Source organism: Leopardus geoffroyi, chromosome B3 (genome assembly GCF_018350155.1).
Source record: "Leopardus geoffroyi isolate Oge1 chromosome B3, O.geoffroyi_Oge1_pat1.0, whole genome shotgun sequence".
Classification (NCBI taxonomy): Eukaryota; Metazoa; Chordata; class Mammalia; order Carnivora; family Felidae; genus Leopardus; species Leopardus geoffroyi.
Window position 1 is genome coordinate 138997752 of NC_059337.1, and position 17845 is coordinate 139015596.

The 17845-nt window shown below is 54.5% G+C and overlaps 1 protein-coding gene and 1 long non-coding RNA gene across 7 annotated transcripts in view; one reads left to right on the forward strand and one right to left on the reverse strand.

The window, feature by feature from the left end:
- The window catches only part of LOC123584281 (B2 bradykinin receptor-like), a 53296-nt gene that overhangs the window by 25403 nt on the left and 10048 nt on the right, over nt 1-17845 (forward strand). For 2 of the 6 annotated variants that reach the window (XM_045451991.1, XM_045451990.1), the window contains one exon: nt 2745-4852. The exons of 3 other annotated variants lie outside the window; for them this stretch is intronic. In XM_045451991.1, the coding sequence (XP_045307947.1) occupies nt 2745-3849 (1105 nt within the window). In that variant the 3' untranslated portion in view covers nt 3850-4852. Of the gene's footprint in view, nt 1-2744; nt 4853-15030; nt 15190-17845 lie in introns of those variants that run through there. One more of the 6 variants, XM_045451993.1, reaches the window with a different exon arrangement.
- On the reverse strand, nt 6118-9278 carry LOC123584283. Its single transcript, XR_006705298.1, has 3 exons — nt 8921-9278; nt 7271-7494; nt 6118-6614 (listed from the first exon to the last, which is right to left on the reverse strand). It is a non-coding gene; the product is annotated as an uncharacterized LOC123584283 (long non-coding RNA).

Consider the following 17845-nt stretch of genomic DNA (forward strand, 5'->3'; position numbering starts at 1 on the left):
GCCCAATGGGGACGGCCCGTCTCTGTTCTGTGATATCTGGGGTCTCAGCCGGAATACTCCAAGGCTGGGGTGCCAGGGTCAACCAAAGGCTGAACTGGGGCCAGAGGATCTGCTTCCAAGGGGGCAAGTTGGTTCCTCCCACACCGCTGCTTGAGCGCCCTCACAACATGGCTGCCAGCTGCCCCCACAGCAAGCACCCTTGCAAGGCCAAGGAAGAAACTGCAATGTGTTTTATGGCAGACCGCGGACTCACACACTGTCACTGCCACCGTGGGTGGGAAGCAAGTCAGCGGCTACATTCGCTGCAAGAGGAACTAGACTCCACCCTTTGAAGGGAAGGGTAGCAAAAAATTGAGGGACATATCCAAATCACCACTCCACCAGAAGAATCTTCCCAGAGCCTTTCTCCTATCCCATCACTCCCTCCTTAAAGCTCTCAGGGACAAAGCTTCACTTTCTTAGCAGCCAGTGATGACTGTCCTTTTTCCTTTATTCATCCCATCCCTGGCCACTTCCCACCTTGCCTTCCAGAACATGCCGGAGGCTTCTGCATCTCTGCACCTCCGCTCAAGCTGCTCCTTCTGCCTGGTCTTCCTCTCTCCTTGTTGGTGTTGTTTGTTTGTCTTGTTTTTTCATTTTCTTATTTGAGAACAGTGGAGACACAATGCTACCTTGGTTTCCAGGGTACAACACAGCGATCCAACTTCTCTATATGTTACGCTGTGCTCACTGCAAATGTAGCCACCCTCTGTCACCATGTAACACTCTCCCTTCTTGCTCTCTGTTGACATGTTCCTCATCTTTCGAGATCCAGCTCCAGAGTCACAGAGTCACCTCCGTCCTTCTCCACACACACCCAATTCTGTGCCCCACACCCCCACGGCATCCATCACACTCTAGACCACAGTTGCCAGGAGCTTTGGCAGGGCGTGGGGGACACGTGGCACTCACCTCTGGGTCCCTACAGACAGGGTGGAGCTCAGCACAGAGAAGATGCTCAAAGCACATTGAAAGGACCATTGCAGGGGCGCCGGGGTGGCTCAGCTGGTTGAGCGTCCGACTTCGACTCAGGTCACGTTCTCATAGTTCGAGAGTTCGAGCCCTACGTCGGGCTCTGTGCTGACAGCTCAGAGCCTGGAGCCTGCTTGGGATGCTGTGTCTCCCTCTCTCTCTGCCCCTCCCCCACTGGTACTCTGTCTGTCTCTCTCTCTCTCTTTCAAAAATAAATAAAACATTAAAAAAAAGACAACTGTTTTAAAAAATTAAATGAATACATACGTATGTACATACATACATAAATACATAAATAACAATTGCACTGAGGAATGAGTTAGTCACAGGTGCCCAGTCTGGCCGCTCAAAGCTGGTCCCGGAAGCAGAGGGGCTTTTCCTAGGAAATCCCACCGGTGAACAGCAGATTCTTTCCCTTAGCTGTGGCTCAGCCCGCCACCCCCCACCTCCCAGACAATGAGCCTGCCCCAGAAGGACTCACCCACCCAGGAAGAGCTCCCCTCCCACCACCTTCCCTGACTCTCCCTGCCCTGGGCACTAGGGAAACATCTACTCAGTCTTGCCCTCTGGTTGTCCTCTCCGCTTTCGATGTGTCTTCACGCCCACGCTTTGAATTGGACCTTGCAACAGCCGTACAAAGCCAGTCAAGAAGACAGCAGTGTTTTACTCCAAAGGAAACACAATGGAAGCTCGGGCAGGTCAAGCAATTTGCCTAAGACCACACAGCTAGGGAGCTGTCCAACCCCCGTGCCTCTTGGCAGAGGGTAGAGAGGAAGTAGCCTGAACAGTGACACTTCCAGCAAATGAACCGCCCCATGGTCTGAGTCGCACCCAAGAGTGGAAGAGGAAGAAGTGAGTTAATGATACAGTCGCTAATACAGGAGCAAGAACCTGAAAACAGTGGTGCCGGTTGTTTTCATAAGTTCACGAAAAGCCGATAATGATTCGTGCTTGTTGAGCCAAGAGCACAGCTTTTTGCCCACTGTCTTGGATTCCCACCGCAGCCCTGAGAAGTAGATTCTGTTATTCCCATTTTACAAGGTAGGTCACTGAGGTTCAGAGAGGCTAATTAACTCACCCAAGGTCACACAGCCAATGAACGCGCCGAGATATGAACTGTCTGGTTCCAAAGCCCCTGCCTTCCCTTGCCATCACGTGACCTCGGACTGTCGTCAACACTTGGCTGATGGAGGTTCCGGAAGCACAGCGCTGCCTTCTGCCAGAAGGAGACAGGGTGTGGGCAGATGGGTTGTGGTCTCGGAGGCAGGTTGGAATATCACCGTCTGGCATGATATCATCTTTCTCCTCTAATAAATTACTCACCGTGACCAGGCCACGAGAGGCTGAAAGATGCCCAGCTCCCTTGGGAGGGGCCCACGCGATAAGGAAGGAATGTGTTTTGCATCCTCCCATCACGGAAGCTTCGAGGAGGCCCAGGGCCCAAGACTGATTGTTGGTGCCACGGGTGGACACCGTCCAAGGAAACATCCCGATGGAGCTGCCGGGCAAAGAACACGAGCTCTCGGCTCAGCCCAAGGAGACGGGGTCCCTCTGAAAGACCCCAGGGAGTCCGGGGCGCCCCGGTCTCTGAGCACGCGGCAGAAAGGGCTGAGCGCCCCTCCCGACCTCGCTTCTGGAAGCTGCTTGCTGAGTCCCCCTCCTTCTGCGTCAGTTGTCTCTCCTCCTTCTTGTGACCTTGAGGTGTAACAGCCTCTTTTGCGCTTTTCTTTCAGCGTCGAAATGCTCAACATCACCTCGCAGGTGCTTGAGTCCACTCTCAACGGGACGTCGTCCCAGGGCTGCGTCTACGCCGAGTGGTGGAGCTGGCTCAACGCCATCCAGGCTCCCTTCCTCTGGGTCCTGTTCGTGCTGGCGGCCCTCGAGAACATCTTCGTCCTCGGCGTCTTCTGCCTGCACAAGAGCAGCTGCACGGTGGCCGAGATCTACCTGGGCAACCTGGCCGTGGCAGACCTGATCCTGGCCTGCGGGCTGCCCTTCTGGGCCATCACCATCGCCCACAACTTCGACTGGCTTTTTGGGGAGGTCCTCTGCCGCGTGGTGAACACCATGCTCTACATGAATCTGTACAGCAGCATCTGCTTCCTGATGCTGGTGAGCATCGACCGCTACCTGGCCCTGGTGAAAACCATGTCCATGGGCCGGATGCGCGGGGTGCGCTGGGCCAAACTCTACAGCCTGGTGATCTGGGGGTGCACGCTGCTCCTGAGTTCGCCCATGCTGGCCTTCCGGACCATGAAGGAGTACGCGGCCGAGGGCTACAACGTCACGGCCTGCATCATCGTCTACCCGTCGCGCACCTGGGAGGTGTTCACCAACGTGCTCCTGAACTCCGTGGGCTTCCTGTTGCCCCTGGTCGTCATCACCTTCTGCACGGTGCAGATCATGAAGGTGCTGCGCAACAACGAGATGCAGAAGTTCAAGGAGATCCAGACGGAGAGGAAGGCCACGGTGCTGGTCCTGGCCGTGCTGCTGCTGTTTGTCACCTGCTGGCTGCCTTTCCAGGTCAGCACCTTCCTGGACACGCTGCTGCGCCTCAACATCCTGTCCGGCTGCTGGGATGAGCACGTCGTCGACGTCTTCACGCAGATCGCGTCCTACATGGCCTACAGCAACAGCTGCCTCAACCCGCTGGTGTACGTGATCGTGGGCAAGCGCTTCCGCAAGAAGTCACGGGAGGTGTTCCGGGGACTGTGCCAGAAGGGGGGCTGCGTGTCTGAGTCCACCAAGATGGAGAACTCCATGGGCACACTACGGACCTCCATCTCGGTGGAACGCCAGATTCACAGACTGCCCGAGTGGGTGGGGAACAGCCAGTGAAGGCCGCCCCGAGGACTACGGTTCACGTGGGTGAGGGTGCGGTTACAGCCGCCGCTCAGGATGTGCCCGAGCAGGAACGGAAGGCATGCGACCTTGGGCAGTAAGCCGACGTCTCCGGCCAAACACAGGTGCTTCATTCCCGCCCTGCCCAAGATGCAGCGGGCGAGGCCGTGAGGATGGGGTGACCTTGTGCCCAGAGCCAAGGGCTCCATAAACATGACGGTATTATTGTTCCCATTTGCTGCCACCCGTGGGCCAGTCTGCTTCTTCCCAGGAGTGGAGGGGGCCTGGGGACAGGGGACGGGAGTGACTGAGTGTCCCTCCCACATGGTGTCCCAGCCTGCCCCAGCGTGCCAGATCACATCTCGGGGAGAACTGCCACCCCAGCTTTGAGGCCACGGCTGGGTCCACAGGCGGGGGGCCTGGCTGGAGTTTTGCCTTCAGTCTCTTAAATCCTCTCAGCTGGGACTCTGGAGGATGATTTCTCAGATCAGTGAAGGTTGAACTCTGAGGGATCCCTGGTAAGAACCGGAGACCAGGATCCTATCACTCCCCCTGCCCATGGGCAAGATGGTCTGTGCCAAACAAGAACTCGCTGAGCACTTAGCACTTATCTAGCACTTGCTGTGTAGGCAAGTATTGAGCACCGCGGGCAAGAGGGAAGAAAAAACCCAGTATAATCTCTGTCTCAGAGGAACTCGCAAACTCGAAGAGGGATGACTGCTTCCAACGACCAGAAGGCTGTTCTGCGACGTGGTGGAGCGAGGCACCCTGGCTGGTGCAGAGGAGAGGACTGAGGAGGAGCCTGATGCCCCAGTTCTGCTGATAATTAGTGGCACGTCACTTAGTCCCTGCCTGTTTCGTCCTCTGTGACATCAGCTTGTTGGGAGGACTGAAAGACGTAACGGGCACGAAAGTGCTTGGGAAAAAGGAAAGGTGCTATGTAAATGTGAGGCTTTATTAGGCACACAGTATGAAAATAAATTTATTATAAAGAAACGGACTCGGGTTTTACAATAGCTCTTTAGAGGAGAACCGGTATTGTAGCTAACGGTGCTATAAATAAAGCACGTCTCAGGGTTGGCCTCCTAGCAGCTGCGCAACAACGTTACCTGCCTTCCACCTTCCCGTAACGCTGCCCGCCCGCCCCCCACACATACATACACACGCGAGCGTTCTGCGGACACGCCACCCCTTCAATGTTTGATTTGTGATGCCCGCGAGAGATGTCTGAGTGAACTTGCCGGGGACTCATGCTCAGACTGGGGGTGGGCAGTACTCAGGCGGAGTCCAGCCCATCCACCGTTGTCCCGGTCTCAGCAACCGAGGGCACCAACCAATTGCCACCCGAGGACAGCAGCCCAATGATTTGGCACGAGGGTCACGGACCCCATAGCGCTGATCCTGGGACCAAGCTCCCCTACAGGGCTGAGCGCCTCATTTGGGCCAGCTGGGTCTGAGTCACGGCGTGGCTGCCTGGTCTTATGTGACCTGGGGCCCCACACTACGAACCCAGAAGGGAGAACGCCCTCCCCCAGGGGCCTCCAGCCAGCGCTGCGGAGAGGCTGTGGCTCCGCCTTCGCTGGGCGGGGCCGGCAGTGGTTGGATGGAGCAGCGGTGGGCGGGGTGATGGGGCAGCGGTGGGCGGGGCGATGGGGCAGTGGTGGGCGGGGTGATGGGCGGGGCGGGGCGGGTCCCAGGAGTAAGGCCACAGGAAGCTGGACCAGCATCCTTGGCCAGAGGCTTAAGAGACAGTCCTATCGCCAAGCCCCCGGTGCTCCAGGGAGGATTCATTTCTTTTTTTCTACGCGGCTCACAATCGGCGTGCTGTGGCCGGCAGGCACCGTGGGGAGTAAAGAGAACGCACCTCCCGGGCTCCAACGCTCCAACGTCATGTGGCGGAGAACCAAGGCGGGGAGGGCCAGCTCAGTAGCAGTGGTTGGAGCTCAGGAGCTACCAGGATGGTAAGGCAAGCGACACCAGGACAGCATTCATTGACTCAAAGTAATTGGATACTTGTTAGCAAGCCCTCTCCGGAGAAGATGGAAACCCCAAAGACCAGGAAATCTTGGATGGCAAACAGCCCGTAAATCCTCATCAAACCAGCTCTAGATTTTAAAGCAAAAGGAGTCAGAAAAGATTCCCAGCCTTTGTGCCCCTGCCACACACACCCCTCTGCCCCAATAAACACACACACTCGTAGCTGGAGAAAGAAAACGGTTGAAGAAGTAGGAAGGGTTTAACATTCTAATGGGGTTAAACCGCGCGCAGACGGTGAGAGGAATAAAAAAGAGGCTGTGCTTCGCAAATGTGTAGCACTCATCTATCAGCGGGTGTGTGATGGGCACCTAATGGTCATTTAGCTCTGGACACCTAATGGTCACTTAGGGGTCCTCCCGTGGCCTGAGGAGCCATCAGTCTGCAGGAGGGCAGCCGCCCAGTGGGTTGTTTTGACACTGTGATAAAGAACATTGTCCTGTGAAAGACCCAGAGAGCTGTTACATTGTAAGGAGGGAGCAATTCACAAACAATGAGAAATGGATGAAGTGTGTAAACATGTGTCTTTTCCATACAACTTAAACGGTCGAGGAGTTTTTTTGCAGCAGTTTTTGCAGACGTTTTTCACGTCACGGTTCCCGAAAACCTTAGTTTTGTGAGGGCACTGCAATCAAGAGGCAGCGAGAAGGCCATTATTTCCGCTCAGCCCACTTTAGGGCTTCTGTCCTGCAGAACAGCGGTGTCCAAGCTCTTGTGATTGTGTATCCCTATAAGAAAAAGCATTTTGATTATGCATACCCAATGTGTAAACTCATTAGTATGTATTAAACTGCAGGCTCTAAAATATACCGAAGTGGAAATGTAAGAAAATTGAATAGGGTTTGATAGTCTCCCCCGTCCTCCGTTCCTACAGTGGTAACTCATCAAGCTCCCACCAGGTGCCAGCGAGCCCCCATGAGGCCCTAGAATCAGAGGGGTGGCAGCAAGTTCAATCATTCATGCATGCAATATATATTTACTGGGGACCTTCCCTCTCACCTCCCCTTCCAAGCAGGAGTGTCTTCTACAATGTCTAGATTAAACAAACAGTTGTGCAGCCATTGCTTGCATAATCCCAGCGATGGGGAACTCATTACCTACTTCATTTAGGGGACCTCCTCATTACTCACGTATTCATTCATTCACTCGTTCATTAAAGAACACTTCTATTCTGTCTCTACAGAAGTGGCATTACTCGATCTATACACCTCCACGCACCTGTACCAGAAACCTGGGGGTCATCGGTCAATACACCGTCTCCCCCATCCCTCCCACCTACCGGATCAGCACCTCTTTCAGATTCCACCCACGTGTTTCCGGGACCTATCTGCTTCTCTCTATGGCTGAGCATCCTCTCACCGCTCTTGCCGTCTCTGATACTGACCTCGACCATCTGCCAGCTCTTATCCTTCACTCTGTATCCAATGACGTGTCTTCACACAAATACAACCGTAGAGGGGCTATACCCCGAAAGAGCAGCATTTAGGAGCCAAGGCTTGGGATGAGGCAGACCTGGGTTGGATTCCAGTCCCGGTTCCGGCCGGGGCTCCTATTTGTTGTGTGGTCTGGAGCATCTCACCGATCCTTTCTGAGCCTACGTTTTCTCATCTGTAAAAGGGGGCGAATAAGGGCATCTGCCTTACAGAGCTGTTGACAGGATTCGCGCAGAAAAGCGTCTAGCCCGGTGCCTGGTACACGCTCGACACGTGTGAGCGGCCACGATGGTGATGATGATGGTGATGACAGCTGTGATGAAGACGATGGTGAGGACGAGGACCATGCTCTCTAACAGGAAATCCTGCAAACGTGTCCCGGCACCCGGGATAAAGTTCTACATCCGTAACGTGGCTCGCAAGACCTGTCATGAGCCAGCCCCTGCCTTGTATCTTTCCCTCTCTCCACTTCCTGGCTCGTTCTCTGCCCTCTGGCCCTGGTGTCCACAACTGGATAGAGTCCGACAGATTTTCCGTGCTCCTTCCAGTGCTCGCGCCTCCCACTTGGCCTGCACCCTTCCCTCCCCAGCAGCTCTGAGCTTGGAGAAAGTTGCCCACCACTGCCCGAGGGAGCTCACTCCTCTAAGGGACTTTGGTCGCGGGGTAAGCGTGACTCTAGGATGTCTGCAGCCCTAGAGGGAAACCACCTGGCTGGAAGCGTGAACTGGGCTCTCGGCAGGTGGAAACGGGCTGGGAAAGCCGCCCTCCACCTGCCCCCAGCCAGCCCAGCAACATGAGCAGCCCCTGCCTTCCTGACCCTCCGCGGCCCCCCCGCAAGCCCACCGGTGGGCCCCTGAGCCTGCCCTGGCCGAGTGGGTGAGGAGGTGGGGTCACGGTGCAAATTGAATGCCAGCGACCTGGTGGGACTGAATGCTAGCAATGAGGGCCGTCGTCGATCTCTGAAGTCCCTGGTGCAGTCTTCATGATTTGGAAAGCAAAGTCTCGATCCGCAGCCACCGGCAGTGTGGTCCCCTCTCTCCTTGCTCTTAGCCCCTGAGCCCATGGCAGAGCCACACCCTCTGACCTCTCGCCAAACCCTGGAGGATTGGGAGCAGTGGGGGGGTGGGGGGTGGGGTGGACAGGGGCGAGGCGAGGAGGTCACGATTCAGCAGCGGGAATGGCTGGAAGCCTGATGGCTAGCTTGTTGTTTTTTGGCTGAGGTCAAATGGCCCCATGATAATGTCTCACACTCCGCTGACCTCTTTTCAGACCCTCGTGACCCCTCAGGGAGGTGGGCACCTGCGTTACCGCCAGTTCATGATGGGGAAACTGAGGCCCAGAGAGGGAAGTAACTTGCTAAGACCCCACCGCTCTTCAGGAGGGGTGCTTGTGACTTCACTGGGGGGGGGGAGGGTATGAATCTGGTCACTGAGAGAGGCCTCAAGGTGCCTTCCTGCGGGGACAGCTTCTGAGCCCGCGCTGGGGCTGTTTCTGCCCTAACAGAGTCTGAATCTTGTAGGCCTCATGAGTATTTACCTCCTACAGAATCCACCCCCCCCCACACACACACACACACCAGGGGCTGGAGGCTGACACCTTACCATGAGATGTTCTCCGTAGCAGCTTTATCGAGATATGACTCACAAGCCAGACAGCTCACCCATTCCAGTGGGTTCCGCTTACCCCCAGAGCTGTGTGGTCACTGTTCTCTAGTTCCAGAACACGCTCATCACCCCAGCGTGAAACCCCCCAGCACCGCCTCCCCCCAGCTCCGGGAGCCACTAACCCTCCCGTCTCCAGACTTGCCTCTTCTGAACATTTCGTTCGGATGGAATCATAACACCATGAGCCTTTTGTGTCTGGTTCCCTTCATGTGCCCGACGCTGAGAGGTAACATTTCATTGTAGGGGGAGAACTTTGGAGGCCAGGCCTTGAGGCCCCACCATGCCACCTACTCGCTGTGTGATCTTGGCCAACCCCTCACCCCCCCTCCAACGGCCTTTGGCCTCAGTTTCCTCATCTGGAAACTAGGCAGCTAACACCCTAAGTGTGACTGTCTTACCCAGAGCTAATGACTCTGGAAGGAGGGCTCCCTCCATAAACTGTAGAGGGCAGCACCAATGTGACAGCGACTGCCCTGGGCTTGGAGCCAGGTTCCTGGTTCACATGCCAGCTCTGTCATTCCCGCCTCTGGGAATTCGGGCAAAGCCAGTCAGGTTCTCTGAGTTTCTGTTCTCTCGCCTATACAATGAGAATCCCAGGTGCTGTGAAGAATAACAGAGATCAAAGCACTCTCGTGGGTTAAATAGTATTCCGTTCCCTCCTCAAGTTCATGTCCACATGGGACCTCAGAACAGGATCTGATTTGGGAATAGGGTTTTCACAGAGGTCATTAAGGTAGGAGGAGGTCGTACCGGATTATGGTGGGCCCTATGTCCAAGGACCGGGGTCCTCATAGGAGGAGGAGAGACACACAGAGGCCACAAGGAGATGTAGTCAGAGACCAGACTGACGGTCCCACAAGCCAAGGAATGTGAAAGATTCCCCAGAACCGCCAAGAAGCAAGGAAACATAGAAGACACTATTCCTCAGAGCCTTCAGGAGGGCCCCAACTTGCCGACACCTCGATCTTGGACTTCTGGCCTCCTGACCGGTGAGAGACTAAATTTCTGTTGCTCGAAGCCAGCCTGTCTGTGGCCCTTGGCTCCGGCAGCCCCGGGAGGCGGCCAGAGGCGCCGTAATCGTTCTGAGGACGCGCTCACTCACCTTTGAGCCTGCCCACCGGGGTCCACACAGACCCCTTTCCCCCCAGCAATGCAGGAGTCCACCAGAAGCTTCCTTGAGGTCTCCTGAGGGCTGGCAATGCCAGCTGGTGACAGAAGTGTCCCTAAGAAAGAGCAGGATAGAGCGTCTGACAGAGCTCGAGGGAGTTTTTCCAAGAGGATCCCCAGGCCTTTCTCAAGGTCATGTAGGATGTTAAGGGCAAACCCAGGCCCCCCAGAGTGTACGAACCGCAGACCTGCTAGAGCCCGGTTTATTAAATACCCCAGTCCCCAGGCTGCTGGCCCAGGACCGGGGCTGCCCTGTTGCCCTCTTCCTTCCCCAGGCCCCAAAGCCAGGCTGAGTCAGGGCCTCCCAGACCAGGCTAAGTAGAGGCCACAGGGCCTGGCTCCCGGCTTCCGACTTGGTGGAAGGTTGTTTAGGGACAACCCCACAAGATGAACCAAGACAGGGTTCTGAAGCTTCCCCGGACACCCCGTCCACGCTGAGTCAACTTCCAAGGCCCACACCGAGGGCCAGCCCTGTCTGTCTGTTTCCTCTCTGGGGTCCCGGCCAAGACAGAGGAAGGCTTACATAACCCTTCTTGTGCAAGAACAAAGCAATAACCCAGGACAGCTCCCGCTGGCTGTGTCACCACAGCGTCTCACCTGATCCCCAGACTCTGGGAAGGGGCCCGCTTCACAGACCAAGAAACCAAGGCTTCCGGAGGCGGCGCAGAAACCGGGCCGAGGTCACCCAGCTCCTCAGTGATGGAGCTAGGATCCGAACCCTCCTGGCAGGTGGCTCTGCGGCCCAGACCCGCCCGCCCCGAATTCCAGATCAGACCTGAGGACCGGGGCCTTGCTTGCAAGTCAGATTTTTTCCCCCAAAGTACCTGTCCACTGGGAGGAAGACAAAGCAGTGGGACCTTGGCATCCCGACTGCTGGATGGCCTTTCGGGGCAGTCTGACCCCTGCCCTCGTGCTCCATGGGGAAGAACAGACCCTCTCACGGCGAGAACTGGTTGTCTCTCCTGGGTGCCCCCACCCCATTAACCGCCCGAATTCTTTCTCTTCAATTCAGTTCTAAAATCATTTTCTCCTAGAGCCATAAGGCTCACCACCTACTCTGTAAGCTATTGTGGTGCCATTGTTTACTTTGGAAGATTTTCCCCAAAGTTTCTCAAAACGAAACAAAACAAAGTGAAAACAAAATAACGACGACAACAACAACCAAAAGCGAAACCAAAACCTGGCTCCTGATTGGTCCGATAAGTCTCAGAACTGCAACCACGACACCTTCCTCGCGAGGCTTCACAATGCTCAAAATCGTATTAAAGGCCCTGAGAAGTCCTGCAAGGAGGCATGCTTCTCTAAGCCTGGTCTAACCCCGGGTCTCCCAGACTTGATGGGCACGGAATCTGTTTTCCACTGGCTGCTCTTCCTGTTCTCCTTGCCCAGCACCTCCTTCTCCACTTAAAATGTAAATGTTGGCACTCCTCAGGCTTCAACCCTAAGCCTTCTTCTCTTCTCTCTGCGTGGGCCACCTTACTACTCCCAGCCAGGATCATGGTTCTAAATGCCATCTGTGATGGTGAGTCTTATGTGTCAGCTTGGCTGGGCTCCAGCACCCGGTTCTTTAATCACACAGGAATCCGGGGTTGCTGCAAAGGTCTTTTGTAGATGTGGTGAACATCCCTTGCTTTAAGTAAAAGAGATTACCCTCAATAATGTGGTGGACCTCATCTAAGCAGTTGAAAGCCTTAAGAACAACAACTAAGATTTCCAGAGAAGAAATTCTGCCTCAAAACTGCTGCATGAGCTCCTACATGAGTTTCTAGTCCTCTGCTCTGCCCTATGGATTTTGACATAGCCAGCCCCTGTAATCACATGAACTAATGCCTTGGAATAAATATCTTGATTGATAGATAGATGATGATGATGAAGAAGATAGATGATTGATAGACAGATAGGTAGATAGATAGATGATGTTGATGAAGAAGATAGATGATCGGTAGACAGATAGGTAGATAGATAGATGATAGACAGATAGATAGATAGATGATAGACAGATAGATAGGTAGATAGATAATGATAGATAGGTAGATAGATGATAGATAGATAGATAGATAGATAGATAGATAGATAATAGATAGATGATAGACAGATAGATAAATAAATGATATATAGACAGATAGACAAATGATAGACAGATAGATGATAGTTAAATAGATAGATGATAGATAGAGAGATGATAGGTAGATACATGATAGATAGATAGATGATAGATAGACAGATAGATAGACAGATGATAGACAGAGATAGATAGATGATAGATAGATGACAGATAGATACATGATAGATATGTAGATAGATAGATAGATAGATAGATAGATAGATAGATAGAGATACATAGATGATAGGTAGATACATGATAGATAGAAAGATAGACAGATAGATAGATGATAGATAGATGATAGACAGATAGATAGATGATAGATGATAGATAGACAGATGATAGATAGATAGACAGATGATAGACAGATAGATAGATAATAGATGATAGATAGATAGATGCTAGACAGACAGATGATAGATAGACAGATAGATAGATGATAGAAGATAGACAGATGATAGATAGATAGATAGATAGATAGATAGATAGGAATAGGTAAATATCCTATTGGTTTGGTTTCTCTGGAGAGCCCTGCCTGAGACACATCATGCCAACAAACTCTGAAACGTTAGCTCTCTTCTGAGGCATCTTCTCCGAATGCCCAGTGGAGAACCCCATTCAAGTATTTCACAGGTATCGTCGACATATCTGTCTCTGTCACATATCTGTAGCCACCATGAGGGCTGGGACAGCCAAGGATGACCCCAAGTCTTCAAGGGAAGGTGCGTGTTGTCTTCAGCGTGTCATTTCTCCTGCGCCCAGGTCGTAGAAACATTTCTGACCACGGGGCACAGCCTGGTTTCTTGTGTTACAGATACACGCTCACAGCATCAATCCCATCCCCGCAAAAGACATAGGAGCACTACTGGTTTCTGTGGAAAACGAACTTGATTTCACGCCCCCATTTCTCGCTGGACGCGTAGGCCATTTAGGCCCATGGGCTGATTGAAAGATGAGGCAACAGGCTTTCCATATGGGCGGTTTCTGCCAGATTACACAGAGGAAGGTCATAAAACTGGGAACACACGTACGCATAATTCATCTCATCCTATGAACGTCCGTATGATGAAAGAGTGACATTTTCCGTGGATTTATTTGATCTCCGCAACAGCTGTCAGAGCAGGCAGGGCACCTTTGCTGCCAGATGAAGAAACTGAGGGTCTGAGCCTTCCCGGGACTTCCCCGCAGGGTCCCCCGGCTCTCTTCCCACCCTCGCCCCCTCTCCCCCAGCGCCAGGGGAGTATCTGCGCTCTCAGAGAACTCGCTCCGATCTGAAACCGTTTCGTGCTCTTTGCTGCACCAAAACAACAGCCTTTGGGGGCAAATCTGCACAGAGCGGACGCCAGGGCAGGGGCTGAGTGGTCCTCAAAAGGAATGAGAAAACGTGGTCTGAGGCTTGACCCTGGGCTGACTCCTAAGTTCCAAGTAAGCCTTCCACAAACAACATTTGTGCACGTCCACGTGCTGGGCCTTCCACCTACAATGTTTTTGCATTTGTTTGTTTGTTTGTTTGTTTGTTTGTTTGTTTTGGCTGGCCTGCCTCCCAAACTCCTATTCATCTCTCAAAACCCCATTCAAATATCCCTCTGCCATAATTCTTCCAAGACTTCCATTCTTTAGGCCTTCATACTCGGACGTAACCTTCGCTCTTCATTACCATTCTGCCTTCCAAGGCGTGCAGTCACTGTCTGCCTGCCTGCCTGTCTTTGTCCTCAGACGGACCCCGCGCTCCACAAGGGGACACGGAAAAGGCTTTGTTCACCTCCGTCTTCCCATTGCCCACAAGGGACCTGGAGCCCCCAAGGGGTTCAGGACGTGCGTGTTGACATAGGGACAAACTATTGATATTCCGATATGCAGCATAAATAAATAGGGTTACGAATTTATTCAGCAAATATGTGCTGTTTGAGCACGTCGGCTTTTTTGTAGGAGTTCCGGAGTAAGACTCTAATCAAAAGAGGTAAACACCTTGCCTGGTGGAGACACAGGAAGTAAAAACTAAACAGTGTAGCCAGGTGGTGAGAAAAATGAAGCGGGCAGAAGGGAGGAGGTATTACTTCAGGGAAGGGCTCTCTGATGAGGGGGGATTTGTGGGGGCCAGGAGGACCCGAGGGATGTGGCTGTCTACGGGAAGGGTGCTCCGGGCACAGGGAATGGCCAGTGCAAAGGCCCTGAGGCGGAGAGGACGTGGCACGTCTGAGACAGAGCAAAGAGGCCAGAGAGCCAGTGGATGAGCGGGTGGGGAGCGTGAAAAGGACACTGAGAAAGGCAGCAGGGCTGTGCAGCCTTGTGGGGGGGGCCACTGTCGATCCCAGCGCTATCCTGCCCCTGAGAGGGGAGCCTGAGGGTTTCAGGCAGAGACGTGACCTGGTCTGGCTCAGGCTTTCGAACATAGAGGATTGTGGCTGACCCTCCCTGGTCACAGGTCATTTCCAAGTGTTGCACCCGGGCGCCGGCTGCATTAGCTCTGGGATTCTCCCGACTCCCCTCAGGGAGGGCCTGCTGAGTCTCACTGTCCAGGCAGCGTTTTATGTGCAAATTTCTAAACTTGCACTGGTTTGTGGAACCCCTGGCCCAGTGGGCTATTTTCTGCTGAGTGGCCAGTGCCCAGAGCCCCTTACTTCTAAAAATTTTTTTTAACGTTTACTTTTATTTTTGAGACACGGAGAGACAGAGCGTGAACAGGGGAGGGGCAGAGAGAGAGGGAGACACAGAATCCAAAGCAGGCTCCAGGCTCTGAGCTGTCAGCACGGAGCCCGACGTGGGGCTCGAACTCACAGACCACGAGATCATGACCTGAGCCGAAGTCGGACGCTTAACCGACCTAGGCGCCCCGCCCCTCACTTCTAAATGGCCGTGGGCTCAGTCCAGGGCAGTGCTCCCAGCTGCCTGCATGCCCGGGACACCTTCAAGCCGTCGCCCTGTCGCTTTCCAGGTATCTGTGCCTTGTTAAACCTACAAACTGTAGGATTTTCTTTTCACACCCCTTGCATCTTGACACCAGACCCTGGCCCCATCCGTCCCCACCCCCTCTGTGCCGCACGCTGCGGGCTCTCGTATAGTGGTGTTTGCACACTTGGCTGAAATGTTGGCTCGATCGCTTGCCAGACGCATGGAACGTGAGCGGCCCCCGGGGGCGGGGGGGGGGCGCCAGACTTCCTCCTCCCTGCCCCCTGGCACCCAGCAGCCACCTGGCACCTTGCAGGTGCTCCCTACGTGTGTGCAGAATAGAAGGATGAGCAGTCAGACCTGTGCTCACAGAGGACCAAAGGGGCCTTGAATGACGGAGGCGCATTAAGCAGAAAGACAGGGGCGGGGGAGGGGCGCCATTTCCAGCAAACGCTCACAGGAAGGCGCCTCCAGAGGCATTAGGAGCCCAGGAGTCACCCGTCAGGAAATGTCCCAGGGTGGAGGGTGGCTCCGCGTGTTACAGCAGGACCACAGGGGAGTCTGAATTCCAGGGGGTTGGGCTGTTGTCCTAGGAAATGACAAATATTTCCAGGTGCTCTGGAATATTAATCCAGCACAAGCACGGACAGAAGGACAAAACTCAGAAAGCTAGGAGATGGGTTGGGAGTTCTTTGTCGCAGACGTGTCTGCCACGTGATTGTCTAACACCTACGGCCGGAAGGAAGGCTTGGACGGAGGGGAAGGTGGCCGGCTGGGCCTTCGGTCCCGGCCAGAAGCGGGCCGGCCTCGGTTCCTTTCCTGGGGCGACGCATAAAGATGATAAAAGAGACAGCTCGTGTCTTGTGAGGGCTGAGCGAGAGCCCTGAGGATGTCCGACATCTGTAGAGATGAGCCCAGGGAGGTGACCTTGCAGAATCTGCTGGATGTGACTAGGAGAGGAGACAGGGTGACTCCGGGGTTTAGTGACCAGAGAACTGTGTGTGTGCCATGGTGGGGACTGTGACCCGTGTGTCCCCAGGTCCCTTAAGCTCAAGCTCACCTTCTCAGAATATGCCTGGAGCATAGCCCGAGCCCGCAGCTCAGGAGACCCTGCTGCCTGGAGTCCCCAGCATCAGCATCAGGGACAGTCCAGGGAAGGTTGACCTGTCCCAGCACGCTGGCCAGGCTGTCCTGTTTCTAGACGGCAGCCCTGGGTCTCTTTCCAGCCGCCTCTTCATGCCTTAGAATAGTCTCTTTGCTGTCTTGTTCTCCCTACAGAGGCCCCACACAGGCCCCCGGCCCCAGAGGACCCTCACCCCACTCCTGGCCTCCCCCTGCCTCCACGTTACAGGGGCCCGTACCCCTTCCTAGATGTAGGATTCCCTCACCCTGCCCTCAGCCTTCGGAATTCAGGCCCCCTTGACCCATAGGCTTGGGTTCCCTCACCCTGCCCTTAACCCCCCAGAATCCAGGCCCCCTCTCCCCACAGACTTGGGGTCCCTCACCCTGCCCTCAACCCCCCAAAGTCAGACCCCTCTTCCCAAGACCTGAGGTTCTCTCGCCCTGCCCTTAACCCCCCAGAATTCAGGCCCCCTCTCCCTAACACTCGGGGTTCCCTCGCCTTGTCCTCAACTTCCCAGAATTTAGGTCCCCTCTCCCCACAGACTTGGGGGTTCCCTCACCTTGCCCTTAACCCCCAAAATCCAGACCTCCTCTCCCCAAGACTTGGGGTTCCCTCGCCTTACCCTTAACCCCCAAAATTCAGACCTCCTCTCCCCACAGACTTGGGGTTCCCTAACCCTGCCCTCAACCCCCCCCAGAATTCAGGCCCCCTGTCCCCAAGACTTGGGGTTCCCTCACCTTGTCCTCAGCCCCTGGAATTCAGGCCCCCTCTCCCCACAGCCCCAGAGGCAGAGGGCAACTCCACTCCATTTCCCACCCCGAGTGAGCCATAGGAGGAACATCCGTTTTCCTAAAAGAACTTTCCATCCCTCCCGCGGGGGGAGCCCCCAAGGCTTTGGCAAGGCTGCCACAGAGCCATCTCCCGAAGCCCCGCTCATCAGCCATCACGTGGCAAGTGGGCCACCAGCAGTGGGGGCCACAGGGTCCTGCCACACATGGGCCCCTTCTCACCGTCTCACCGTCTCTCCCCGATGTGAGGCGGGGTCGGCCAGGGTCCCACCGAGTGGCCCATCTCCCGCGGAGCTGGTCTCAGGGTCCCTCCCGAGTCAATGCCTGTCTGGGCAGGGAGGCATCTCCTAAGACAGACACTGGCGAGAAGCAGTCCAGTCTCCACTCCTATGGAAGAGAGAAAAGGCTGTCACTCTCTGCAAATGGTGTCCACTGGTGAGACCCCCATCTTCGTTACTAGTTAGGAAGGCCTGGGATTCGGAGGCCTTCTCTGATGAAAAGCTACCCAGATGCTGGCCGACATTCACCTAACGTCTGCGTGACTAAAACATCCCAGGTCTCTCCTCACGTGAAGGGACCGTCCCCAAAGACAAATTCCAGTCTCCTCCCTCAAATGCTCCCCAGCTGCTGAGTCTCGGAATCTTCTTTGTTTTTTCTGCTTCCACAATTTTAATATATCTAGCAACAGGAGAAACTTGCTAGAAAGTTCTAAAGTGCAGTTTGTCCCCACTGAGATGTCAGTACAGAGAAAGGAAACAGAGAAGGCTAGATGCTGAAGACAAAGGGGACAT